The sequence below is a fragment of the Nematostella vectensis genome, chromosome 4, assembly GCF_932526225.1.
Source record: "Nematostella vectensis chromosome 4, jaNemVect1.1, whole genome shotgun sequence".
NCBI classification, from domain to species: domain Eukaryota; kingdom Metazoa; phylum Cnidaria; class Anthozoa; order Actiniaria; family Edwardsiidae; genus Nematostella; species Nematostella vectensis.
The window spans coordinates 6,413,368-6,439,605 of NC_064037.1; the positions used below are offsets into that span (position 1 = coordinate 6,413,368).

At 40.1% G+C, this 26,238-nt stretch overlaps 2 protein-coding genes and 1 long non-coding RNA gene across 4 annotated transcripts; 1 reads left to right on the top strand and 2 right to left on the bottom strand.

Annotated features, from left to right (window-relative positions):
* Nucleotides 1-6,126: 6,126 nt before the first annotated feature.
* On the bottom strand, nucleotides 6,127-16,807 carry LOC5502923. 2 transcript variants are annotated; one of them, XM_032371232.2, is made up of 9 exons: nucleotides 15,890-16,807; nucleotides 13,326-13,451; nucleotides 12,453-12,664; nucleotides 11,715-11,860; nucleotides 11,100-11,166; nucleotides 10,630-10,771; nucleotides 9,145-9,348; nucleotides 8,353-8,412; nucleotides 6,127-6,538 (listed from the first exon to the last, which is right to left on the bottom strand). In XM_032371232.2, exons 2-9 carry the CDS (start codon nucleotides 13,408-13,410, stop codon nucleotides 6,444-6,446), a joined length of 1,011 nt encoding a protein of 336 aa, XP_032227123.2. In that variant the 5' UTR covers nucleotides 13,411-13,451; nucleotides 15,890-16,807; the 3' UTR covers nucleotides 6,127-6,443. The 2 variants fall into 2 exon arrangements, with proteins under 2 accessions (XP_032227123.2, XP_032227119.2); XM_032371228.2 differs by having other exon boundaries at nucleotides 8,353-8,415.
* Nucleotides 13,924-15,394, top strand: LOC125561915. Its single transcript, XR_007307605.1, has 2 exons — nucleotides 13,924-14,145; nucleotides 14,514-15,394. It is a non-coding gene; the product is annotated as an uncharacterized LOC125561915 (long non-coding RNA).
* A 123-nt stretch (nucleotides 16,808-16,930) lies between the features above and the next one.
* LOC5502926 (balbiani ring protein 3) lies at nucleotides 16,931-23,038 on the bottom strand. Its single transcript, XM_032371233.2, has 8 exons — nucleotides 22,851-23,038; nucleotides 22,666-22,781; nucleotides 20,884-21,104; nucleotides 20,629-20,783; nucleotides 20,002-20,065; nucleotides 19,520-19,652; nucleotides 18,763-18,912; nucleotides 16,931-18,012 (listed from the first exon to the last, which is right to left on the bottom strand). The coding sequence occupies exons 2-8, from the start codon at nucleotides 22,715-22,717 to the stop codon at nucleotides 17,900-17,902; spliced, it is 888 nt and encodes a 295-aa protein (XP_032227124.2). The 5' UTR covers nucleotides 22,718-22,781; nucleotides 22,851-23,038; the 3' UTR covers nucleotides 16,931-17,899.
* Between the last annotated feature and the right edge of the window lie 3,200 nt (nucleotides 23,039-26,238).

The following is a 26,238-nucleotide window of genomic DNA, read 5'->3' on the forward strand; positions in this document are numbered from 1 at the left end:
TAAAAATATCATTTTTAAGAGAAAAGCCTATTTTTTTTCTCGGATACCGCCACAAAAATACCTGAGGCCCGATTTTGACCTTTAAAAAATAAGACGAGCATCTCTATCTCAGGTATATTAAGGCCGGACTTATACCAAGGCTTATACCTTGGAGCTATTCCTTTTTAGAACCAAACATTTCCTTTATATTTACAAATGCCAAGCCATTATAAAAGAATATTTCACGCTTGAAATATTAGTGATATCTAAGTCTTTTACATAATTTGACTGTCAGTTTGGTTCATCCGTTTTTTTCTTCAGTAATTGTATCTTTTTGTTTAAACAATGCGCTCCTTGTTAAAATAATACTCAAGATTAGCATGCCAGGAAATACCCGTCAGATATCAGATGAACGGCCCTTAAAATGCTCTTATCACGAAGTACTCAAACAACATAAAGAATACCAGAGTAAGGAGAACCCCGGTAGCTCATGCTGCCACTGTTTACGATACTCTTGATCCCCTCCCAACACGAATTTTTATTGTAACATTCGTAGTCATAGCAACCCGGGGTCTTAACTGTCACACAACCCCATGACACCTTCCCCGGGTGGAGACCCATCGTCGAGCGGCCTTTCTGGGTTGACGAGTAGTAACCATAGTAACCAGAGTTGTCTTCCTTCTTAGGGTAGAGGTTATACCAGTCCAGACCGGCATAGTTAGTACTGGTGTGGTATTTGCCAATCAGATATTCGCCGTAGGGGGTGGGGCCCTTCTGGTCGTACTCGGATGAGCCGTCTGCTTGTACAGCATCACAAGTTTCCGAATAGTTGCCCCTGATACAAACAAATGGGATATCAGTTAAAGCCGCATTGTCACCAGTTTACTTCCGGTCGATTAACTAACAATATCCGATGATTTTTAACGGAAAACGCGAAAAATATTTCAAAATATTGAAAGCAGTGTGTCTATTGGAAGTTTCTTTGAGGATGTGATTGATAATTTAGAGCGGGTGGCCTGTTAAATCTCGGATTTTAATAGATTCTTTTGTCTTTTAACGGTTGAGGTTTCCGTCAGACCTCCGGAAGTAAACTGGTGACAATGCGGCTTTAAGGTAAATGAAAACAAATGAATGAAATGCGGTACGCCATCCGGTATTTGTTGTTTGTGTCCTGGTCCAGCAAATGTAAAATACAATGCTTAGGTTATTTACCCACGACTTCTTTGTAAAAAGGCAATTTGCAAGGCGCTTTCTTACGAGGACGTTACAGGCAACGCCTCCCTGCCCCTATGTGATGACCAGTTGCGATGTTCTACGCCTCTTATTCCTTGGGGTAGATTGAACACTTCACCCGAAGTGTTGACCGGTAGGCGTAGCATATCCCCTCCCCTCCCCTGCCCACAAGTTTGAACTTACTTGATGCACTTAACCTTAAGAAGAGACTGGAAGAAGTAACAGACCGTCGCACCCGAGTTCGCTTTTGGACCTCCACTCGGACTTTTGCTTTCAGGGCAGCAAGAAGGTATGATTATTCTATTTGATTGACAGGAAACATATAATAACACTGTCACTTGCACACTAAACTGTGTTGATACTGCGTAAGATCTGCGTAAGATCAATGTAGATGCCGTGAATCTAAGTTACTCAGGAAGCAGAATTGCCAAAAACCTAACATTTTCTAGCTTTCGTCTAATGTCACATAAACATGGTATCGCAACCGTTTTATTTTTACTTTTGTGAAAATCAAAATCACACCAGACTACTACTTTGAAGCGTTTCTCTAGGATTATGTTCGGCGTTTTTCTAAGGGCTTTCCAAATGTCTCGATTTTTCGATGGATGGTTTACGTACGTATTGATGGGTGGGAGGTACGTTTTGCTGTTTCTCCATGAACTGCAGCCCAGTCCCCCATGGACAAGCACCATGAGGCAACCCAACAATGCTAACTTCACGTCAGCCATGTTCGTGTAAAGAGTAATCTTGGTATTTTTACCGCACCCTAAAATAGAAGAAAATGTTAACATACATAATGTTTTAGTCTACGTTTGCTACAAGTTGGGCAACACGGAACAAACAATTATTTTCTCGCTAGCCACGATAAATTAACAATCAGTGTTGCGCAATAAAGAACTTACATAAAAAGTCGAAATCATGCACCTTAAGGAATAGTTGTTGTCAGAAAGTCTATAACAGAGGCATCTTTAAAGAGAATGAAATTCTCAAACTGGCTTTCTGACCCGGAAAGTTTCCACCTACTTACCGAAGGATGATCGCGCGCGTTTTGACTAACACACACGCAGCTATCTACCGATAACTCGAAACCTCGGTAATCAGCCAAGATAGTACATGCAAAATAAGACTTTACAATATCATGAAATGGTGTATACCACTTAGCCTTGTTGAACTGGAAATTTAATTAATCCCTAGATTTTAGATCCTCAGATTTTACAAGCTCCTGCTCAAGCTCCAACTTTTAACTGTTCTTATTAGGTGACATTTGACATTTTCGAAAAATAATTTTTGTGATCTTCCGAAAAGGTAAACACACAACAATTTAGACAAATTTTGATTTTCTTCGGAGATTTGAGTTATTCGTATTCACCTGGTTTACAGACTAACATCATCGAATCACTTACCAGCAAATTGGTGTTATAATCTTCGAATTTTTGGAGAAAAGGGCTTACCGGATCTTATTTATACCTTTCGGCCGTCCGGGGTGGGGTCTATGGCGACCACTTGTTATACCGGTTTTGCTGACGGACGCAAAGGTCTTGTCAGCCACGCCTTCGTTGTTGTTTTCAAAAAATACCGTTAATGATCTAATAAACGCCCCCTATCTAAAGAACGCCCTATGTCAAATGAACGCCCCCCGCCCCCCTAAGCGTACAAGTTTGTATTGAACGCCCCTCTCTATTAAATGCTCCCCCACCCTTCCCTTCCAGCTTAATGTCAAGGAACGCTTGCCGCGCAGCGCAGGCTGTAATTTAACGTGATCCTGACTTAGATTAGAACCCCGTTCACTTGGATTTGCTATATTGTTATATATGTAAAGAACACCCCTCTCTAATAAACACCTCCTATCTATTGAACACCCCCCCTCGGACCATCGAAATTTAATAAACGCCCCGAGCATTTATTAGATCATTTACGGTATGGATTTATTGAGAGATTGATTATGTGATGGACATTTCGAAAAAGTCTTATTTCATTCAATCGAAAATACCACAATAGCCACCAAATGAGCCGATGGAAACGGCTATTTTTTCTATGATGACAAAAATGGCAAGCGTAGACTCTTCTGCCTGACTCGCCTTCTAGACGGGGAATCGCATTGTTAAGACGGAAGACCTAAGCACCGAAATTTATCAGCTACAGGGGCGTAGCCAAGGGGGTGGCCTAGGGGGTCCGGCCCCCCCTTTTAGCAGCCAAAAATACAGTAAATGTATGAGACATTATTTAAAATATAGGAGAAAATGCCTTGAAAGTCCCTTTTGGGCCCCCTCCTGTTAAAAATCCTGGCTACGCCGCTGAGTTATAACTTTAAAACTCACCGTACTGGATGGGCGTTTACTTAATATGTGAGACTCCCAAGTCCCAACCAAAGCAGTGTACAACGTGGTATTGAGGCTGTGGTGGGATATCCGCACGATCTCTCGTGTCAAATCCGCTATAACGCGCCCGAAAACCAATAAGACTATAGGGCGTGTAAAAAAAAAAACAGCTGGATCATTGGGAAAAGCAGCATGAAAAGCAAACTCACTTGCCCCAAGACCATCTAGAAATAAATATATATACTTATATAATATAGTATATCTTGGTGTATTGAAAACACGCAAACTACCGTTTCAGCCCTACAAGCCTGTTTCGTGGTTGCCCACTCATCAGGGTAACTCCCCGCTCTACATCCGTGTATCGAACACTCTTTTATGAACGCCTACGCCAGGTCCGTACCCAGGGGGGGGGGGGGGGGGGTGCAGGGAGTGCAAACGCACTCCCCTTACACACCAGCACACACAACGGCCGAAAGTCAACTCAATAGACGTGCTAGTTGTAGACAACACTATAAAGCATAAGCTAGATCACGCTTGTATGTAGCCAAATCTGACAATAAACGTCCCGTGGAGATACTGCAAAGGCATAAAAAAAAATCCTTTTTTGTTCTTTCAGGGGTGGTGAGATTTTTATCAAAGAACTCTCCTCCCCCGGAAAAATTAGGTCCACTTTTTCGGATTCCGTACACTCACCCCCCAACCCCCAAGAAAAATCCTGGGTACGGGCATGTAAGCTCACAGATTATATAGATAGTATATTTATTATATACATACCGAGATTTACTCGCCAAAAACCATTGTGATAAAACTAGTCTCTTCGCGCTAGAGGAGCCAGCTGATTGGTCGTACGATTTTTCCACTTGTGAAAAACGCCGTATCGGCGTTCTGATTGGCTATATCATTGGATCTGGCTACATACCAGAGTGAGCTTATGCTCTATAGTTTTGCCTACAAATAGCCCGTCTATTAAGAACCAAAAGTGGACCTTAGGCCGTTGTGGGGGGGGGGGGGGGGAATGGGGGGTGCGTACCCCCCCCGGGTACGGTCCTGCAAACTCACTCGCTGCGCTCGTTCGTTTGTTTTACACAACTCGTGAATATAAAAATCGTACGCGCTCACCAACCGTGAAATAGCCTATAACTATTATCCAGAAACATCACCCTTATATCATGTATATTTATTTTTATTTTAATGCATTTTTATAATAAATTATAATAACCATGTTTTTCGTCACTTATTTCAGTACGAGAACAATGATTTTATTTGGTAACGGACACTACTTGTTTCAGGTAGATAAATGTATCAATAGATTCGATACTGTTTCCCAAGGTCCCAACCACCCAGCCAACCACAACTCGTATCTTTTGCTATATGGATCGGAACTATTTGGACATGTCATGTATGTATGAAAGAACTATAAAAATGCAATGTTTGTTTAAATAACTGTTTTTGTGGTAACGGAATGGTGAACCCGTTAAAGCCGCATTAGCACCTTCTAAAGGTTAAGTGCATCAAGTAAAATCAAACTTGAGGGCACGGGAGGGGAGGGGATATGCTACGCCTACCGGTCAACACTTCGAGTGAAGTGTTCAATCTACCCCAAGGAATAAGAGGCGTAGAACATCGCAACTGGTCATCACATAGGGGCAGGGAGGCGTTGCCTGTAACGTCCTCGTAAGAAAGCGCCTTGCAAATTGCCTTTTACAAAGAAGTCGTGGGTAAATAACCTAAGCATTGTATTTTACATTTGCTGGACCAGGACACAAACAACAAATACCGGATGGCGTACCGCATTTCATTCATTTGTTTTCATTTACCTTAAAGCCGCATTGTCACCAGTTTACTTCCGGAGGTCTGACGGAAACCTCAACCGTTAAAAGACAAAAGAATCTATTAAAATCCGAGATATTTAACAGGCCATCCGCTCTAAATTATCAATCACATCCTCAAAGAAACTTCCAATAGACACACTGCTTTCAATATTTTGAAATATTTTTCGCGTTTTCCGTTAAAAATCATCGGATATTGTTAGGTAATCGACCGGAAGTAAACTGGTGACAACGCGGCTTTAAGTTCACTATTTGTAAAGTACTGTTCGCTTTGTGGAAATTTTCGACAAACCAACTTTAGGATATTGTACTTTGAGCTTGGACGACACTTAGAGGAGGCCTTTTTAAATTCTGTAAGCTAAATTATCAGTTAAATTGTCCCTCGGCCGAATAGGCAGGATAGCATAATATCTGTGCATCCGGGCACAGCCTCCCCCCCCCAAAAAAAAAACTCCTTCTTGTATTATACTTTCTGTGTCATTGTTCAGTTTCTTCGACATGGCTCTAAAAATACTGCATACCCGTAGCAGGGGATGGGGCCCCAATATTTTCAAAAATTATAAGAAAATGACCAGTATGGGCGTAGCTGTGCCCCCATTGTGTTCTTAATGTTTCTGTATCGTACCCCTCCAATAATTGGAAGCCTGCTACGGCTATGTACTGAAACATACAATGCCTTCTTTGTATTTTTGTAATACGTTTTTCACGTATAGTAAGCTATCGCGGCAAGGAAGTATTGGAAGTGTTCGACTCTTCGAAGTTCAATATAAGATCAAGATTTTTTTAATACAGCCTTTAGTCCGAATCAATCTTGCTAGCAATGCTAGCTTTCAAATGGGTAACTTGAGAAGTTTCCCAGAGTGCAACAGTGGCACCAAGATGCGTCATGTGAGAATGTGAAATTACACAGGTATCCTGATATGAATTAAGAATAGATCCAAGAGTTACAAGGAATGATAACTGATTATTATATATAACTGTATTATATATGTTATGTACAAACAGGTGTGTATATCGTGTGTCCAATATGGCACACTATTAGTTATTAGATTATCATTAAGAACATGATATGTCACATGATATGTCACGTGCTTTTACTGTTAGGGTTCCCTATTAGTGTGACGCACACTCCGTAACTTGGCGGCCGCACTGCATCTCGGGAAGGGTCTATCCTTCGCCCTATAAGAAGACAAGATTCAACATGTTTGACCTTGATAAAGTTAGCATTTCAGCTTACACTGAAGTTCATGCAGCTCTATCTATTTATGCACAGTTAACTCTAAATTAACTTGAAAAGATATTATTTAGAGTTAAAGGAACAGGCACAGGGACACGTTAGGATAGATGGGTTTCCCCCTTTTTTTAGTTCCTTTTGTAATTCCCCCCAAAATATTTTTAGCCTCTTCCCTTCCTTTTACTCCTAATCAAAGTACTCATTTGATTTCAATTACACATATTGTTTTCCTTTATTAGAAAAAAAAACAACACTTTCCACGTTTGTTCCACGTAGGAAAAACACTGCACCTATTTCCATTGGAGAGATGAATACACGTAAACCGAACTCGTACAAACAGTGGCGACTAAGTACGGCATCCTACCAATAAATAAAACCTCTTAAAGAAAAAGTCGACACCAACGCAGAGTTATGTTTTTTAAAAAGACCAATACCTGCCTTCTTCAGGTTATAAATGAGTTACAGTGGCATGTTACAGGTGTAATTATTAAACGGTTTCAACCGGCGTGAAGAAACCGTTAAGTAATCCACACCACCCTATTTACCATCGTCACTCCTTACTCGATTACTATTTTTATCTTTTGTTAGTTAATCATCAATGAACTTTGTGCATATACTAGCTATAACATGCCATTTATAACCTTCCTACGTTTTTTTTTACCCATGAAGTATTGCAACTGTATATTGTTTTCATAGAAAAAAAGTAACAAAACGCGTAAGAAAACGAGGAGCAACATTTTAAGAAGTGAAAATAAGTAAAAAAAAAATGCCAATTCTATTACTTTTTGGGAGTGAACAAGTTCTTGCCAACACAATGATCCATGGGTAGGAAACACTGTTACGGTTATATTTCCCATGATACCGTGCGTGCGAATTCGTAATCGCTTGTTTTATCAAACTTACTGTATGCTGTAACTACAGCAGTTTCTTACAAATGTATATTTTACTATTCATATTTACAATCCTAAAAAAATTACTCAAAATCACCTATTATCTGCGATACTGCTAATCATAAATTTATATATCAAAAATAAAGCATCTGTTTTTTTTAAAGACTGTACATTGTCTGAGTTTTATCTAGTTTAAATTCCAAACCATACATAGCGGTAACGATCACCTATTTCTGTAAGTGAGTCTTTTAAAGTAAGTCTTGCCTGCGTCACGTAACTAGCTATAGTTGATATAGCACTGCAACTTAGCATCTCATAATATAACTAAGCACTTCTCTTATATACGTATATAGTTTATCTATACAGTGAAAGCTGCAATAAAAACTTGCAGTCGGAATTTAATATAAACTAAGAATTCATAAGAGATACGATGAAAGTACGGACTTCTTGATGAAAGGGGTGACGGTAGGATTTAGGGCGGGAAATAAATCTGTAAATTTTAATTCCCATACATATCTTTTAAAATCTATCCCAAGAATAGGCACCGCCCTTTAACACCCTTGTCCCTCCCCCCCCCCCCCCCCCCCCCTCCCGCTTCCCCGGATTCGCAATTCGATCTAGGGGAGGTGAATTGTCTAGATAACCAAGCCCTTTTATAGAATGTCTGCTACATTTTTGCACTTTTGTGAACGTGTGTAATGAAGAATGAAAGTCAAAGCGGGTAGTAATGTTTCTTATAATGATAAATCAATGATTATTTTTTACGGTTGCTGGTGAAGCGAGTTGCAGTGAAAAGTTATGGCTTTGCTAGTGCTCTAAGTGCAAAATTCATAATTCTGATTCTCTCTCTAAAGTACAGGCTGTGATACCTATGCTTCCGTTCGAGTTACTGTCAAGTCTGGTCTTCTCTGGAAGCTTTCTGACGTCACCTGCTGGGGAAAAACAACATCAAGAAGAAAAAGATTAGAGCTTGGATGGGCAACTGAATATCAAAATTGCCATTCGTGTACCAAGGGGGGTCCCCCATGACCACCAAAACGACAGTCATTGCTTATTAAAGTATTTATTGTTCTTTTTTTTATAACATCTATGACTGGCCTTTACATTTAAAAACCATATTAAGAAAAAGTTGTCGTTTTGAGGGACTGGTACCGAGGACTCTTTGTTTTTCTTATTTTCATTGACTAAAGATGGTCACAGTCAGTTTTTCTCTTCTGATTACAAGTGATAATGTTTACGAAGCACCTGCGGTACGATAACCTTAAAAATAACAAGAATCATGCAGTTTTTCCAAATAAGGAATATATAAGTTTCCTTATATGGAAGTGACCGCGTTTGGCAAAAAAAACAACAATTTTTGGCTGAATTTTCTTGATATGCCGAGGCGGATGTTTGCCTGACGAACACGAATATTTCCATTGTTTGTTTTCTACAATTTTATAATTTGTAATCAAACAGGTATTCATAGGAACGTCCTATTCGGCGATAAAGAAAAATATTGTGCGTTTCTATAAAAGACCAATAACACAAACGGAGGTGAATTATTCTCAAAGCTCTCCTTTAATCTCTTCTTTAATTTGTGAGCTACTCTAATTTATTAGAGGGGGTGGGGGGGGGGGGTGGTGGAAACGGAACCCACAATAAGTCATCGTAGTACATACCACTAGTGTGTGAGCAGCTGCTGACGTTGCCTGAATCTGACCGTGAGAGGACTTGTTTCGTTAGGGGAGTGGGGAAGGGTTCTGCCGTTGAGTGTTGATGCTTACGTGACTTGCGTATGTAGTGAACCATGATACAAACGAGAACGATAATACAGAATCCGCATAACACAAGAAAAGTGATGTACATCCTGTCACGACTTTCGTCTGAAAACCAACAAAGTAATACATGAGTATCAACCCTAGCTAGTGGTACAGTCCTTGGAGACTGAACACACAACTGCTGAAACCTTCCAAGTTTTGCTGTGCCGATAAAAACCGTGAATAATAAGGCAGAAAAAGCATAAAAAAAGTCGCAGTCTCGATAGCTGTTCGGCGAAGATGAAGCGAGTTTCTGGCCAAATGCTTATAAATGCCGCAAAAACTCCACTACCCTATATCTTGTTTTTAATTTACTGGCTGTTGTCATAATATAATCAAACTAAATCGCTTTTTGTAATAGGTAAATGCTAAAAAAGCAATCGCTTTATTTCTACAGCCGTGAAATAGGAATTCATAGATCCGACACGCGCACGAATATCCAATCAGAAAGCAGCAAATAGAAGCCAAAGTGCAAGTCAAATGTCCCACAAAAGTCCCACAAATTGTACAACATGCCGTATTAGGCTAGTGAGTCCTGATCGGATTTGTCTAAAATGAGGACGTTTATAGGGGTTTTCCTGCGACTCGGGAAATAAAACACGGTCACCTAACATGATGGAAACTTGTCTTGTTGTCCAAGCTTGGTGAAAATCTTGTAGAGAAGCATAGAAATAGATAACTATGAGTTTGGTTGTTGAATGGAAATCGCGCGAATCCAGCTCAAAATACGAAAACTTGGAAATGATAAGATAAACCGGTGCTCTCTTCGGTAGGTACTATGTGTTTATGTGTTTTCGAACCTATTTTTGTCAACTTGCAGGGGGAAAAAGACTAGAAGAGAAAGGATAATTCGACAAACGTCAAGATTTACAGCAAAAATACAAACGACAGTCTCATTCTTATATGTAATTGAAGTAACTTAGGTAATATCAAACACAAGTTTAATGGTAGGGCTTACACTGCTTTTTGAATGTGGTTTGTTTGCTTTTTGTTTTTCGTTTCTTCGTAGTACTTAAATTTTATGTGATTTTTCTGGCATAATTTGAGTCCCAACTCTACACTGAAAGTGGCCGGTCAAAGAAATCAGGGCTAGCACTTTCTACGCTAAACGGAAAATGCTTATTTGCTTGTCAAGATCCGCAAAAAAATATCTCAAACCAATCTTTTTTGCCGTCGATTGCCGACTTTTTGTGGGACATTTGTGGGACCACATGGCTGTTATTGCATCATCTCTTTCCTGATTGGCTTGATTGACATGTCGGATGCATGAATCCGCCTGGAGCAATCGCAAAGATCGCTGGGTATAATCGCTTGGTCCATGTGTAATGGGGGTGCAACGGCTCTTACTTGATTGGTTTACACGTTGTAAGGCTTGGACGTCTACACATTGGCATGTTGATAAATCCAGGTCCTTGTTCTTTCGCGCGCACCGTTTTACTACTCTTTGTGAGCAGGTGCACCCGCAGCTTTCCTCGTCCCATAGCCGAATCTGACCAAGGAAAAGAAAGAGACATTACGGTTGATGTTTTCTAGATTCTTTAAACCTTTATCCTTAAGCTAAATTTATACGGGCTTCGCTTTTCGTTTTGAATTTGTGAAACAAGGTGTGCAGCAGTGAAAACGTAACCGTAGCCGGCATCTGTTGGATTGTGGACTTAAACGCCGAGTGCCGCACTTCATCTGTAATAGGAGTGAAGGGGTGTGTGTGTGTGTGTGGGGGGGGGGGGGGGGTGGAATGTGCATTACATTTTTAGAATTTGGTGACCTTGCTGTTAATTTTTTTTAATTCAGTTGTGAGAAACGTGTTTGTTGTTTACCTTTGAGTCGTCGCCACATGGAATGGGAGCCCGGTTACATCTGCATTTACACAAATCCTTATCCCAACTGCAAAAGAAAACCCAAACTATTAAACCATATTTTCTACATAGTATATATATATATATATATATATATATATATATATATATATATATATATATATATATATATATATATATATATATATATATATATTATAGAACCACTATAGATACTTAGGAAAGGGGTGGGCTTCCTAAAAAACCCCACCACCCCATCACCGGTCATATAAGGTAGGTTCTGTTACACAATATGAAGCCCTTAAATTCCCTTCACTATGAATAAGTGGTCACAAAGACAGGGTTCTGTTACACTTATATGAAGCCCTTTTAACCTCCTCACCATGAATAAGTTGTCACAAAAGGCAGGTTCTCTACATATATAAACCCCTTAAAACTTCTTCACTCAGATTCAGTGGTCGCAAAAAGCAGGTTATGTTACACAGTATGAAGCCCTTAAATTCCCTTCACTATGAATAAGTGGTCGCGAAAGGCAGGTTCTGTTACACAGTATGAAGCCCTTAAATTCCCTTCACTATGAATAAGTGGTCAAAAAAGGCAGGCTCTGTCACTTACATGAAATATTTTTCACAGGGCGCATCGGGGAGGTCACATGTACACCTGCATTGATTTTCATCAAATCTTTGGTGTTGGCTACAATCCATAGGAGAAGTAGTGCATCCACAATTGCACTTTGTGTGATTATACATCTTTAACCTCACCTAGAAACAGAAATAAAATTTAAAGGGGTCAAATAGTCCAAGACATCGACCTCAACGTTCCGCTGTACATTGTGCTAAATATTAATAAACGCCGCCCATATAAGCTCCATCTACGGCGCAGGTTTTATTTGAAGAGAAGATAATCAATCCTAAATGGTTAGAGCACTTTGTTTAAACAACATCTTCTTGAATCATAGAGAAAGTTAAGAAATTCCCGGAAACGACTTGTAATCTATGATTACAATTTACAACACCAGGAAAACGCCCCAGTTAGAGCATGTGAAATCAAATGACAATGCGGCGTCAAATCGAAAAGATGTATCATATATTTCATTCCCATCACATGTTCCACCACTTTTTTCAGGCATTACAATAAAAGAGAAATCCAGAGGGTTTTTTTTCGCAAGAAAACTTTAAAATAACAATCTTGGAATGAAGTCTGAGAAGTTATTGACAATATTTGATCGAAATTCTCTTGGTTACTCGCTGGAGTTAGCTAATGGGAATGGGTGCTCTGTGTTCTGTGTGACTTGGGCGGGAGCGTAAGTGAAGCATTAAAGTGGCAGCGAGATTGTTTTCCTTTAAGTCATACCATTGATAGAGTTATCTCATCTAGTACATCAACGAAGACCTCTTCAGAGCTAATGTTACGGCAAGTGAGGATTTTCGGCGACCCCAAACATCCTCCGCCGCACTGGTAAATGAGTGCGAAGTACGGCAAGTACCGGTTATGGATAGGGTCGACTGGGAGAGCTTGAGGTCTCGTGGTACAGTAGGCTGGTTCCCCTATCCCTGAGCCCACAGCTGAGAGACAGGAAAAAAGGTATCCAATCAGTGGTGAAAGGCAAGGAGGGGTGGTGTCAAGTGGGGAGGAAATTGCGATGCGCTCTCTTAAATATCGGAGAAGGGAATAGTTAAAATAAATAACTAGGATCAATGATAATAATAGGCGCCTCTCATTATGGACTGAATAACGCGACAGCTCTTGCTAGCGTTAATCATTTTTCGTTTCCCTTGGTATAAATTTACCTTCCAAAAAATAAGAAACGTTAGAATTTGTTTCTCATTTTGGTTGTTAATCATTCTTGAGTATGTTCTCTTGTAAAAACTCTTTGATTATGATTCATATCAAACTATGATAAACTGATCGTCTAGTCTTTAATGTTCCAGTTGGCGGATCTAGTAACCTACCATTAAACCTCATAATCTTTTTATAAGCTCTTCTTATGGTTAATGAAATACAAAACGGAATAACGAGAGCATGCCGGACAGAAAAGTACCCAGCTTACTCAAAACCTGTCGGAAGACTAAAATCAGTTCAAGTTAGCGGATACTCGAGAGTTGGTGTTGGATTTACTCGAGTAAAAATGACAGACTGAATTAGGTCTAGATTCAACGTTAATCGAGCACAATTTGAGTTCTTCGAGTTTGAGGGGTGCTATTGTAAATTGTTAGGCGTACATACCGTATGCATTTGTGATGACAGTACCAACAAGGAGGAAGACTCCCACCGCCATGTTGGCGCGTCTGCTGTGTCTAGTGTCTGACATAACTATGTTCAAGGATGGTCGTGGGGAAGCTTAAATAGATCCTGATCATAGAAAGAGAAAGATATAAATTGATGTCACACAAGCTTTTAGCGGAAAAAGATCCGTTTCAGCCTTCTCCGGTTGTGGGTGTGTTCCTTAATAATATAAAGCATGCTAACAAATAAGTATATATCTAATGCATATTTTCACTCTAGAGAAAAAATTCCCACTGAAAGCTGATTGCAGTTGAAGCCGGGATAAAAGTACACTCTGGTATTATATATGATACTTCGATGTTTAAGCTTAACTTCCGTGAACACAAAAAGCATGAAAGCGCGCTCTGGTATTAAAATAGTCGTCAGAAAAATGTTCGGAGACAGAATAGAAGTCCCATTTTAGATAGGAGATACTGTAGTATTTTTCCAATTGGCTGCCACAGGAACAATTCTTGATACAGGATATTTTTTAATCAATTTCATGTTTTTGCGATTTCTCGTTAGGGGTAAATCTGATACCTCCCCCCCCCCCCCCCCCCCCCCCAAACACACACACACGCGAAAACTTTTTATGATAATTCCCAAGGACTCAGCCGAACATACGGAAGTACATTACATAGCTTTAGCTGATATCTATAAATACCCTTTGAATAAAACCGGGTGTAGATGTAGTACATTCTTGTGCAGCTATTGGCTCAAGTTTTTGTAAGAAGTCGCAGAAATGCTCGTTATCTGAAGTACATTGCAGCCCATCACTTTTGTAAGCACTCACAAACATGCTTGACTTCACATGTTGTCAGGCTGTTATTCATTTAATTTGTTTACAGGCAAAGATGCATCCTCTTAGGTTAGGTATCGCAAGAAAGCACACACATTCAGATTAACCTTGTTTAAGACCGAAAAAGCCGAAAATTTTGAAATACTATTTTCATGTCCGTAACGCGAGAATTGAATAAAGAAATGGCGCCAAATAATTGATCACTCGCATTACTTACTTGTTATTTGGTTGCAAAGGAAACTAACCTACACATGTAGAAGTTGACGTTTTGTGGCGAAACCATTTTCGAGTAAATCTCAATCTTTGAAAACAATTTCCCTTATTTTATTTGTTTTGTTTGACGTTTACAGATATAAGAGAAGCCTAGTATGTCTTGCAGTCCAACAGGTACCCTAATTGAATTTGACCAATCAGAAAGGTACCTTAATAACTGAATCTAACCAATCAACAGACAGCTGCTTGCTAGGATATCAAACAAGCTGTGAGTCTCAAAATCTATATGCAGTTTTTGTCGTTACATAATTCTTTGGTAATTCCCTAAATAATACTTACATTTTAATATTTAATGGAGGACGATTAGAAGGAATTACCTCTGGATTCAACAGTGGGCAACCCTGAGTACCAGAGCCTTCAAACTTCACGAGAGAAGTCTGGAGGCTCTGTCGCCAAGGGTGACAGTGGGCATGGTAAAGTTATAGAACTATAAAGTTGTATGGTGTTCGCAAAAAAACATGTACAATCCATTGTCACGAAGAAATATTTTATACAAAGAACTTTTATTTTTAACTAGCGGTGTCAATGTTATTAATGAAAGCTGTATGAAGGGAGATAATTACCAAATCAAGTAGCCGAAAACATTTGATTTGCAAATCGAAATCGAAATAGATTCTAGAGCGAAGAATGCGTGAAGGTATTACGTGACAGCGACGGAACAGTTGCGTTACAAATGATTTCCATGCACTCTCAAGATGTGACTCTGAGAAATCTATCTTTGATTATAAAGAGAAACTTTCTCATTCATTTTCAAGCTCTAAAGTATTTAGTTTCCTTTTCTTTTTGAAAGAGCGTGCGTATTTAATTGCGTTTTAGAGTTTCCAAGGAACCCTTCGTGGCTGGTTGGCTCCATAGAAAAGATAAATTATGCAGCTATTTAGACCTCAAGATCCATGCATATATCTATAAAATGTGTGCCATGAAATATACTATAAGTGATAAAGTGACATTGGAAAGTTTTTACCACGATTTTATGAGCTAAACAATGAGCTCCGGTGATCTTTACGACAGTATGCACGTATGACCAAAATATATCGAGAAATTCATGCTTTTGATATAGTTTTTTCACTAACTTACATCATCAACAACATACAATCAAACTTTCAAAATAACGTGTAGCCTGTTTATTATTTTTGGCATGCATGATATATAGTTCACAAGCGTATATTCAATGAATGAATAGTTATGTATTACGAACAAATCCAAATCATTTACCATGTATTTCAGCACCGATTAAAGGTCATACAGTAATTGAGCGCTTCTTCGTTAAACCTTAGACAACATGCAAATCAACGAACACAAACGAAATTTCTATCCAAGAGACTGCAATCTCCAAGTTAGATTCGTAGAATTGACCGGTAAAACATACGTACAATCAAGGCAAACAGACAATGATTTAGCTGCAAAATGGCTTCTTTTGCAAGTTTCTTGATTGTAAAGTAAAATCACTTACCTCGTAAAGCGAAACGGAAACAGACAACCGAGGGGTTGGCAATTGGTGGGAAGGAATTTCGTGGCTTGGTCGTAGATTATAACCGCGTACGTAGTAGAAGCTTTGATCCCGAACCCTCGGCGCTGTAGTCTATTCTCTCTCGTGATTTTCGTTAGAGTTTCGCACTTAAAATACGTGCCTTGCAAACCAAGATGACAACTGTGATCAGGTGATATATCCTTTAGATTTCTTGCGTAGACCGAGTATTGAGTTTATTATACTCACGATTCGACACTCAGTATAATACGCTTGACTGGGCAATCAAACCTTTTGACCTCAATGTCAGCGTGTTGATAGGATATGAATTTATAAAAGAAACTTTTAAAACCTTTAAAAAATCACCTACTTTATCCAGTAGCGATAAGCACGGATCTAAAAAAAAACTATAAAATTTACGTTCTCTACAAAAATGCGTATCAGCAAGAGCACCATGAGCTAAGGATATGATTATATTATATCAATGTGTGACGTCAATCTAGATTATTGTGCCACTTCCGGTAGAATTCCTAAAACGCATACTTCGCTTCCGGTTTGTCGATAAACTTCCACAAGGATGCACACAGATACTGCCAAGAATTGCGCATAATATGCAGCGAACAACTGGTAGAGGGCGTGACCTGGTGTCATGCCAGGGAATGATTCATGTGACTTATGCGCATGTCGGTGTTGTAATGCGTGACTCGCTAGGCAAAAAAGAAGAGAAGCTACTAAATCTTGTATTTTTGTCACGCTTTCCTACTTCCGCGTTTAATACGCTTGATTAAACAGCCATTAGGGAGGGAGGAGCTGACGTTCACATATTTTTTTTTTTCCAAATTTAGTCTTTGTTCACGCTTTATAGTTCTACGAAAAACAGGGTCGGCTTAAGGCTTAACTTCCTTTGAGGGTGGAGTTGACCCTTTACTTCCGGGAAATCGTTAGCTCGTTCGTCTTCCTGTGTTTGAGGTTTCTGAAGCGTCCGTGACGGAAGCCAATAGTAGTTTGCATTACAACAGCATGGTCAGTAGAGGAACGGTGTTTTATAAGCACACTTTTATAGGAGCTATATTTAGCACCTACTATGATATCACAAAAACTACTCTCCCCTTATATCCTCGAACGAGGGGCGCCGGGTCACTAAAGCTCTGCTTGATTTATAAAACAAAATGAATAGATAGATAATTGACGGATTACAAGAATCCGCAAAACTGTTTGATATAGTTTGAGAAATCAAATCACACGAGACACCAATCAAATTCAGCATTTCCAGATAACATTTAACCACCACCCCTCCCTCGTGTGCCTCCCTATTCCCTACTAGGGCCCCCCCCGAATGGTCCCCCGAAATTTCGATGTGCTCGCAGTTTTCGGCTAATGCTCACATGCTCACGCAATTTTTTCCGCCGTGCTCGCATTGTTTTTTTTTTTTTCGATGTGCTCGCTGCTCGATTTATTCCAACAATTAAAAATGCTCGGTCTCGCATAAACAGATAAAAAACGGGGTGCTCGCAACATCGCAAGTGCTCGCCAAAGACCATTCGAGGGCCCTCCTTCTGGGTTCTCTCTTGATGGCTTATCACGTTCGAAAAACGTTCAACAACAAAACCTCGATTTGAAAACTTGTTATTGAATTGCTGAATATTTTTTTTATCTACCTATAAACTAAATAAAGGCGTGTCATAAAAAAATAAACAAATAGGCTAAAACATGTCCTTAATGTGCTTGAATGTAAAATGTTAAATACACAATTACAATACTAATTTTTTGATGCGTGACTTTTCTCCAGTTCCGGAAACGGAAATAAATACTTGTGTAATTTATGTCACGTGAATAGTGAAAGTAGTGTTTGCGTGGCAATGCTTTGGAGTCAGTTTTGTTACCTTAAATAATATTTTTTCTACCGCGCGCGTATGGAGACCATTTGCCTGTCACGCATTACTGTTCTTGTTGCGTGACACGAAGCTCACGTTAAGTCACGCTCGTACACACACATCAGCACTTCTCTTCGGTAGGTTTTTCTCCAGTTTCCGCGTCCTCCTTGCATGTGCTTTCTTCAATCACTGCTTCGCAGTTCAATGGGACATTGACTCCCTCTTCTATGCTTTCTATAAAATGGAAGAGATTGTAAATAAACTCCTCATCTATTTTGTTACTGCTTTTATTTCCTTTTCTTTTCTCTTGATCCCCTCCCATATTTATTGGCCTTTCCCTTTATCCTGTCATCCTACCCCTCTTTTGGTATTTCTTCTAAAATCTCACTTTACGTCAACCTTTTGGGTTTGGTTGAGAGGCATTTGCTGTAAAAAGCGACGGACAAGACATCCGTTCCCTCCCCCTTCTGCTTAGTAGCTCAGACAAAAGCGAGAACAAGACATCCGCTCTAAAAAACCAGAACAAGACATCCTCCTCCCCCTCCCTTCTGTTTAGTAGCTCAGACCAAAAGCGAGAATAAGACATACTCTCCCTTCCCCCTTTCTGTTTAGTAACTCAGACAAAAGCGAGAACAAGACATCCTCTCCCTCCCCCCCTTCTGTTTAGTAGCTCAGACCAAAAGCAAGGACAAGAAATAAGCTCCCTCCCCATCTCACTCTTCATCTACCTTGTTGGATACTGTTTGGCAGCACCGCATTTGTTGTAAACAAAAGCTGTAGACAGCCTAAGCCCCCTTCCCTTCCCCTTTTCACATTAGGCGCGTACACAGGGTGCGCGCGCACCTCTCTTGGCGGCCAAAAAAGTGGGTTATTTCTTATGCAAATCTTCAAATACTATGATTTTTCCATAAGATAGCTATGACTGCGCACATCCCCCCCCCCCCTTCGGCCAATCCTGGGTACGCGCCTACACTAAACGTCTACCTTGCTGTTTGGTAGCGCAGCACTTGTTGTAGAGAAAGGCGGCGAGTCCGTAACGCCACTTCCAAAACAGGAACGCATCGAATAAGAGCAACAGCAAGATGAGCTCCGCAAACAAAGACCCGACCAACACATCTCGCGATATACTTTTCTCTGCGAAAAAAGAAAAATAATAAAAAAATTCATACTCCTGGGAATCTGTGAATATCATTTAATCCCTTGGGAGTTTACAGCTGCAAAGTTATCTATAGAATTTTCCACTACTTATTTGCGATCAGGAGCAAAGCTTAAAAATGCTTCTGTCTCCAGATATTGGATACAATACGGGCTTCGGTTTCAGTTCCAAAAGTACTAAAAATGTTTTCCTTTGTTGCCCGGAGATTCTCGTTGGTATGCGCATGAAATTTGTCCCAAACTGTGGCTGGAGTTGTGTTTATGCGTCCTCTGTCCATCTGTCCAGCGGTCATGAGGAATTGGAAACTGGACTTGTGCGGCGTTAACTTTGATGACACCTTGAAACCCAATACTTCGCTACATGCCGCTTACAAAATAATCAGCATCTAAACCACGCGCACACACAGGGTGCGTGCTCCCCCTCCTTTGCCGCTTAAAGTGAGTCCTTATTGAAAGATTGCCTTTTGATACCTAAGACTGCGCACCCCCCCCCCCCCCAGCAAATTCCGGGTACGCGCCTGTATAGGAGGGTAGCGTGTTGTTTAAGCATGCAATTTCGAGCTAATGAGTATACGGCTTCACGTACTTTCCCGCCTGCCGAGCACAGGCCCGTCTTGATAGCAAGTACAAGTGTTGGGGTTCAATAGCTTCTGCTGCTCGTTGCAGATTCGCGCGATCTCTTCCTTGCATATGCACTGACAAGCTTCCACGTTCCATTCCTGAAAAATTCAAATTCCAAACACGTGAGAGTTCTTTGCAAGCCAAATATAAATGCACTGAAGCCAACAGCTCCCTCCTTTCAACTTGGATTTCCTGGCGCCAAAATTATCGTCAATTTACCCGTTATTCCCAAAAAACTATTTTGACTTTTCTGTTGCGTCAAAATACGCATTGAGAGGCGTGAGACATCCCGGATCAGTGATAAATATTTAAGTCAGGCGTTACTTGACAAACCATGTGAGCTGATTGAGCCATCTGTATGGCAGGACACTGACTTCTCGGTCACGTGACGGACCGCAATGAGCACCGGGTATTTCCATAGAAGCGTCTTGCGCATACGCTTATTACCTTTTCATGTGAACAGACTTCCGGTGCGCGGTCGCATATGCACCTACATAACGATTGACTCCATCTGGAAGAGGCATGAAGTGGCATTCATAATTATCCAAGAATTTAATCTAATTCGGTAACTTATTCATCTGCAGCGTTTCAGAGTTTTGCTTTTTCGTGATTTCTACATTTCCATCGAATATGGCTGCGATTCTTGATAATATTTTTGGAAAAGTGTATAAAGAGATAAAATATAAAATCCACTATAAAACTCCTGTCCTCAAAGAAAATCCCATGATTTTATTTATAAGGTTACCGTACCACAGGTGCTTCGTGAACTTTATTACTTGTAATCAGAGGAGAAAAACAGTGACTGTGACCATCTGTGACCGTCAATGGAGAAGGTCTCTAATTGCCATCCACAAATAATTAGTTCCAATTGAAAGAGGATAAGAAACATTTCCTCGATACCAGACCCCCAAAACGACAACGTTTTCTTCATATAGGATATTCCCGGATACCCATTATAACTTTAAACGTTTTATAACTTTGCCGACCCACTGATCACACTGCTATGATACTCAACTTCTCTATCACGTGCTTAGATAACATGGTCATGATTGACACGGAGTGTAAGGCACGCACCTGAATCCCTCTGGGCAAGGATAAGTTTTGTCTTTTGGGTTCAAACAGGCACAGCTACATGAGTCTGGGTCCCATTTCTCCAAATCAGCCGTGCAACTATCTGGAGTCTGGGCACAAGAGCAGTTACAGCTCGTGTGATTGGTCATTAGTAAGACCTGATTAATAAAACAAAATGTGTCACAGATGTCTGGTGTGATGTCCACTCGGCTAATATCCTCAAAACTAAAAGAAGGTCAAGGCAGTTTTTGTCATCACCTTTGTTTTGCCAGTCGCGAAGTTAAAAACAGTATGCGAGATCTTTGACCACTGTGCCGCTTGACACCGCTGGATTCGCGGGCTCGCCGTTGAGCAAGATCCCCCGCAACGGTTCAGTTGAACAAAGAACGGCCAGTAATTGTAATAGGGGTGATCCACTGGAACGAGGCTGGGGCGGGGGCTGCAAAAAACAGGGTCTAGTTCTTTGTCTACCGCTTCAACTGCAATTGATAACAAGACATGTAAGTCAAATCTAAAATCTGCAGTACAGGCAAAGTTATGACAAGTACACACTTGTCAAAGTCCTTAAAAGATCATCATTTAGTCACACATTTGATATCAGGAGCGTAAGCAGGGGGGGGCCCAGGGGCCAGTACCCCCCTGCCCCCCCCCCCTTTTTAGCAGCTAAAATGTATTAGACATAACTTCAAAATACAGGAGAAAATGTCTAATTTAGCCCTCATGGGCCCCTCCGGATAAATAACAAACTATGCCCCTGGATATTGATTTTCATTCAATATTGGGAGTGTGCGAGAATAATGTCAAGCTGGAGGACAAGAACAATTATTTTTACTTCATTTTACCAAATTTATTTATTGCAATAGTTTCCAAAAATAGCCGCTCTGAAATGGGTTCTATCTTGCCCTTGGTATTTTGCTAGGATGACGACTATTTCATAAGTCATGTCACATCGTACATCTCTCTTTGAACGTTTATTGCAAGCTTAATAAAAAATAGGATTAAAGCCACACTAACCCCCCCCCCCCCCCCCTTCCGACCCCTTCCCCTTAGAGGAAATGTATGACAAAAAAATTATCCCTAGACAGACTTTTTTTGTTGTCCTCCCCAACTTCAAGAGTCTGGAACTGCGCACAATTATCCAGAAAGGAGCCGTCTTTTAACAATATTTCAATGAAGAACACTTTTAAGTGTTAAAACACGTAACAATAGTTGTTGGCTTTAATGTATCTATGAATTATTTTGAAAATGACACACTATCAAACACCACCCAAGCAAAGAACAGGTATAACAGAAAAAGCGGAAATATCTCATTCAAATGACTTGGCAATTTCCACAAGATCATTAAACATGGAAGAAATGAAAGAAAATTATGTCACATCGTCACAGACTATTTTGTCGGTTTTGGCAGCCGCTTCCGACTTTTGGAGCGCACTTTGACAGGGATGTGTCGAGTTCGACAGTTTTTAAGAGATAAATCCGTGAGACAAAGCGTATTTTCAAATGGGTTCAGGTCTAGTTATTAGCTCTAGTAGAGTAGGCCCACCAAAGACTGTAAATACAGGTTCTAAAAGAAATACAGAAACAACATATTCATTTTACGGTACGATAATCGACGCATGATAATTGAGCTGTTCTAAAGTAATTTAGTTTAGAACAGACGCCTACATTACTGAGTTAATCACAAATTATTCAGATGTTTGCGAAGCAATTGAAAACCCACGTTGTTTTAAGTTTGAGAATCTAGCCTGGAACCTTCTTTAGATACTTTAATCAGGGGATTATACGAACATAGATAGAGGCAAGGGGACGTCTAACCGCATAAATTGCCTTGCGGCTGAGAAAATAAGATCCTTGTAGAAACAGTATGCTATCTAAAACGCGTTTGGAAACCATAGAAGGGTAGAATTACACTCTTAGATCTCCCTTAGAACAAACTATCAGATCATGAAGGCTTAGATCAAATTATATCTCACACATTAGTTGGGCGTGAAAGGACGAGATCTAATAATTGTAGAAAAAAACAGCCAACACCCTTCTTACCGTTTACAGAGAGAGCCGAAGCAACCAGGAAGACCACGACAATTCCTTCCATCTTTCTTTAGACTCAGCAGTGGTAGCTTACTTCAAATTAGTCACGTCATTCGATGCTTTCGACTCTATACGGAAAAGATCAGAATTAATTTTTAATTGAACAACGCGGTTGTTTGAATCTCTCTTTCGCTTACCTTTTGGGATCAAAGTCTACAATTCACTTTTGTTCCATTGGATTGTGGATAGCAGGAGTACCAACCATACAAGGTAACCTAACGCTATGAAATGTTTCTTATCCTCTTTCAATTGGAACTAATTATTTGTGGATGGCAATAGAATTCAAGGTAAATAAATATGCCTTTTTGAGGTCGCGGGCGGGGAGAGAGTTGTGAGGTTATGCAAATTAACGCAATCCTGACATGTTTGAAGTATTGCCAGGTGACTATGAGTGTATTTGTTCTTTGAGTACACAGGCCTAAGGGGACTAGTGAACTTCGCTAAGTTGCATCAGTGAGTAAATCCGACATGTCGGATATAATAAAAAATGAATAAAAAAATACATCCGCTTTTCTCTCACATATTTCAAAATTGATGTTGTGATAAAACTCGATAAAACTCCCCTTTTCCCCACTCATATTTAATTCACCAGTTTGTTATCAAATATCATGCTGGGGATTTTACATAAGGCGTGTGCATTTCTTCTGCTGCGAAAATATGCAACACACTGCTGAGAGAAGCTCACTTGCTTTGGGAACAAAGCGTCGTCAATGTTTTTGTTTTACTTGTTTTGAATCACCAGCTATGTTTGGTTTGCAAAAGATAGTTAGGATATTATTTGTTTCCAAGGCCTGGGTATTTTTTTTTCGCAATCTAATGGAAATACATTTTGATTATGGAGTTTGACTAAATACATCCCCATAGAGATATTTAGAATTATTTGAATTACTTTTCTACAATCTACACTGATAGCCATCTCTTAACGGAAATAGAAATGTCAGGGTTTTCTAGAGTGGATGAGACGATTTCAAAGAGCTGTCACAAAAATTATGTTATTCTGGCTGATAAATAAAATAATCGTCAGCTATAGTACGGCAAAATTGAGCAACAAGAAAATAATTTCGAATATACAACTTCTTGAGAATGGAAGCAGAGACCAAACACAAAAAGATACCGGAGGTAACGCATTTAATTTTGTTGACAAATATGTTTACCTACTGTCACGGAATTGAGACGGAATTAACGAAATAAGCTTCTTAAAAAAACTGATCCCAATTTAGGTCCACACAAATAATTCGATATTCATCCATTTATCATACTAAAGATACTACACATGGATATATCTGCCCTATTTATAATAAACAGCAATCTTTAGGGCAAACATAAACCCGAGGCCGTCTTTATAAATATCAACGCAGCAATAAGTACTCACCAACTCTGTACCTTGGTCCTGTGTGCAAGATAATGGCTATTCGAGAAAAAGTTAGCCTTATTACACTTCCAGGTGAATGCAGAATGGCGTTTTAATGACTTGAAAAGCGTGACTAATGTTTTTTTTATTAGACTTTTGCACATGCGCAATCTATTTATAAATTAAAGCCGCATTGTCACCAGTTTACTTCCGGTCGATTACGTAACAATCTCTGATGATTTTTAGCGGAAAACGCGAAAAATATTTCAAAATATTGAAAGCAGTGTGTCTATTGGAAGTTTCTTCGAGGATGTGATCGATAATGTAGAGCGGATGGCCTGTTAAATATCTCGGATTCTAATAGATTTTTTTGTCTATTAAAGGTTGAGGTAAAGTACACTGGTGACAATGCGGCTCTGGTCTCTGTGGATCCTCGGGATCCCAGGGCGTAGAGGTCACATGCGTGAGGACGAGGCGGAACAAGGCAAGCGGAGGAGGAATGGGCCCTTCTTTCTCTTCTCTCCCACCCCTCCCCCCTCCGCCGCCTCGTACCGCTGACCTCGACTCCCTGGGTTACCGAGGATGGTGTAACTCATCACGCCCGCGGTGTGATCCAGCGGGGGGGGGGGGGGGGGAGGGGGAGGGGGTGACCTAGATGATAGGAAACGAAAAAGACAAGCGCACAAGGATTTAGGCTCTTTCACTTGTGATACATTGTCGAATATCGCCACACAATTGGTAAAAAATAAAGACAGACAGATGTACTGTCTGAGACCGACCATATGATATGCCAAATCGGTGATGAAATCCCACTGAAAACATTGAGAATACCTAAAACGTTAAAAAAAGAAACATTAGCACAAGGCACAAAAGACTAATTCAATCTACTCCGCCCATGGGGTGTTCAAGTTTCCATTAAAAGCGCCGTTCCTCCTTGAGTGTTTATAATTTCTTAACGCTAACCCAGGAAAGGGGGCGACAGAATTGTTTGAAGGAACCGCTATCAATATAACTACTGTGGAGGGAAGGGGTGGGGAATGAAAGTCAAAGCTGCGCTTGCACCAATGACAATTTTTGGATTCAATTTCAAGAAAGTGACAACCCTCCATGACAAAGATAATAATTTTGCTTTAAGTACTTTTTCTTTATTAAAAGTAATAGTAAAGCCAGAGATATTCCATGCCAATCAGTGATTTATTGTACCATAATCATAGTAACATTGTAGCTTGTGGTTTAACAGTGATATAACAGAGGGTAAAAGTCGCAGTATAAAACTGTTTGTTTAGTAGGATTAGCAGGGTTGAAGTTAATATTATTAATTCATGCGTCTTCATTTATTATTCTACACACGTGCATAGATGAGGGGTGAGGTGGGGGGGGGGGGGGTATGATGCCTTGTACAGCAAAAAAGTTGACATTTCCAATGAGGAAAAAAACAACATTTACAATAATAGACACCCGTTGCCTGAGGTCATGACCTCTTTCTTTATAAGTGCCTAAGGTCTAGTTTCCGATCATATGGAAACCACTTAACCATCGCTTGCGATCATATGGAAACCACTTAACCATCGCTTGCGATCATATGGAAACCACTTAACCATCGCTTGCGATCATATGGAAACCACTTTACGATTAGAATGTGATCATATGGAAACCACTTTACGATCGGAATGTGATCATATGGGAACCACTTTACGATCGGTAGCGGTCATATGGAAACCACTTTACCATCGGTTGCGATCATATGGAAACCACTTTACCATCTGTTGCGATCATATGGAAACCACTTTACGATCGAAATGTGATCATATGGAAACCACTCTACCATCGGTTGCGATAATATGGAAACCACTTTACCATCGGTTGCGATCATATGGAAACCACTTTACCACCGGTTGCGATCATATGGAAACCACTTTACCATCGGTTGCGATCATATGGAAACCACTTTACCATCGGTTGCGATCATATGGAAACCACTTTACCATCGGTTGTGATCATATGGAAACCACTTTACCATCGGTTGCGATCAAACGGAAACCACTAAACGATCGGAATGTGATCATATGGAAACCACTTGACCATCTGTTGCGATCATATGAAACAACTTTACAATCGGAATGTGATCATATAGAAACCACTTTACGATCGGAATGTGATCATATGGAAACCAC

Coding starts and splice junctions, on each gene's coding strand:
- LOC5502923 (XM_032371228.2), bottom strand. CDS start 13,410: ATGTCAGACACTAGACACAGCAGACGCGCCAACATGGCGGTGGGAGTC. Junction 11,861..12,452: donor ATGAGATAACTCTATCAATG/GTATGACTTAAA, acceptor TTCTGTTTCTAG/GTGAGGTTAAAGATGTATAA. Junction 8,416..9,144: donor CAGCTGCTCACACACTAGTG/GTATGTACTACG, acceptor GTTTTTCCCCAG/CAGGTGACGTCAGAAAGCTT.
- LOC5502926 (XM_032371233.2), bottom strand. CDS start 22,717: ATGGAAGGAATTGTCGTGGTCTTCCTGGTTGCTTCGGCTCTCTCTGTA. Junction 19,653..20,001: donor AAGTCTGTTCACATGAAAAG/GTAATAAGCGTA, acceptor TGAATTTTTCAG/GAATGGAACGTGGAAGCTTG. Junction 18,913..19,519: donor TGTGCTCGGCAGGCGGGAAA/GTACGTGAAGCC, acceptor CTTTTTTCGCAG/AGAAAAGTATATCGCGAGAT.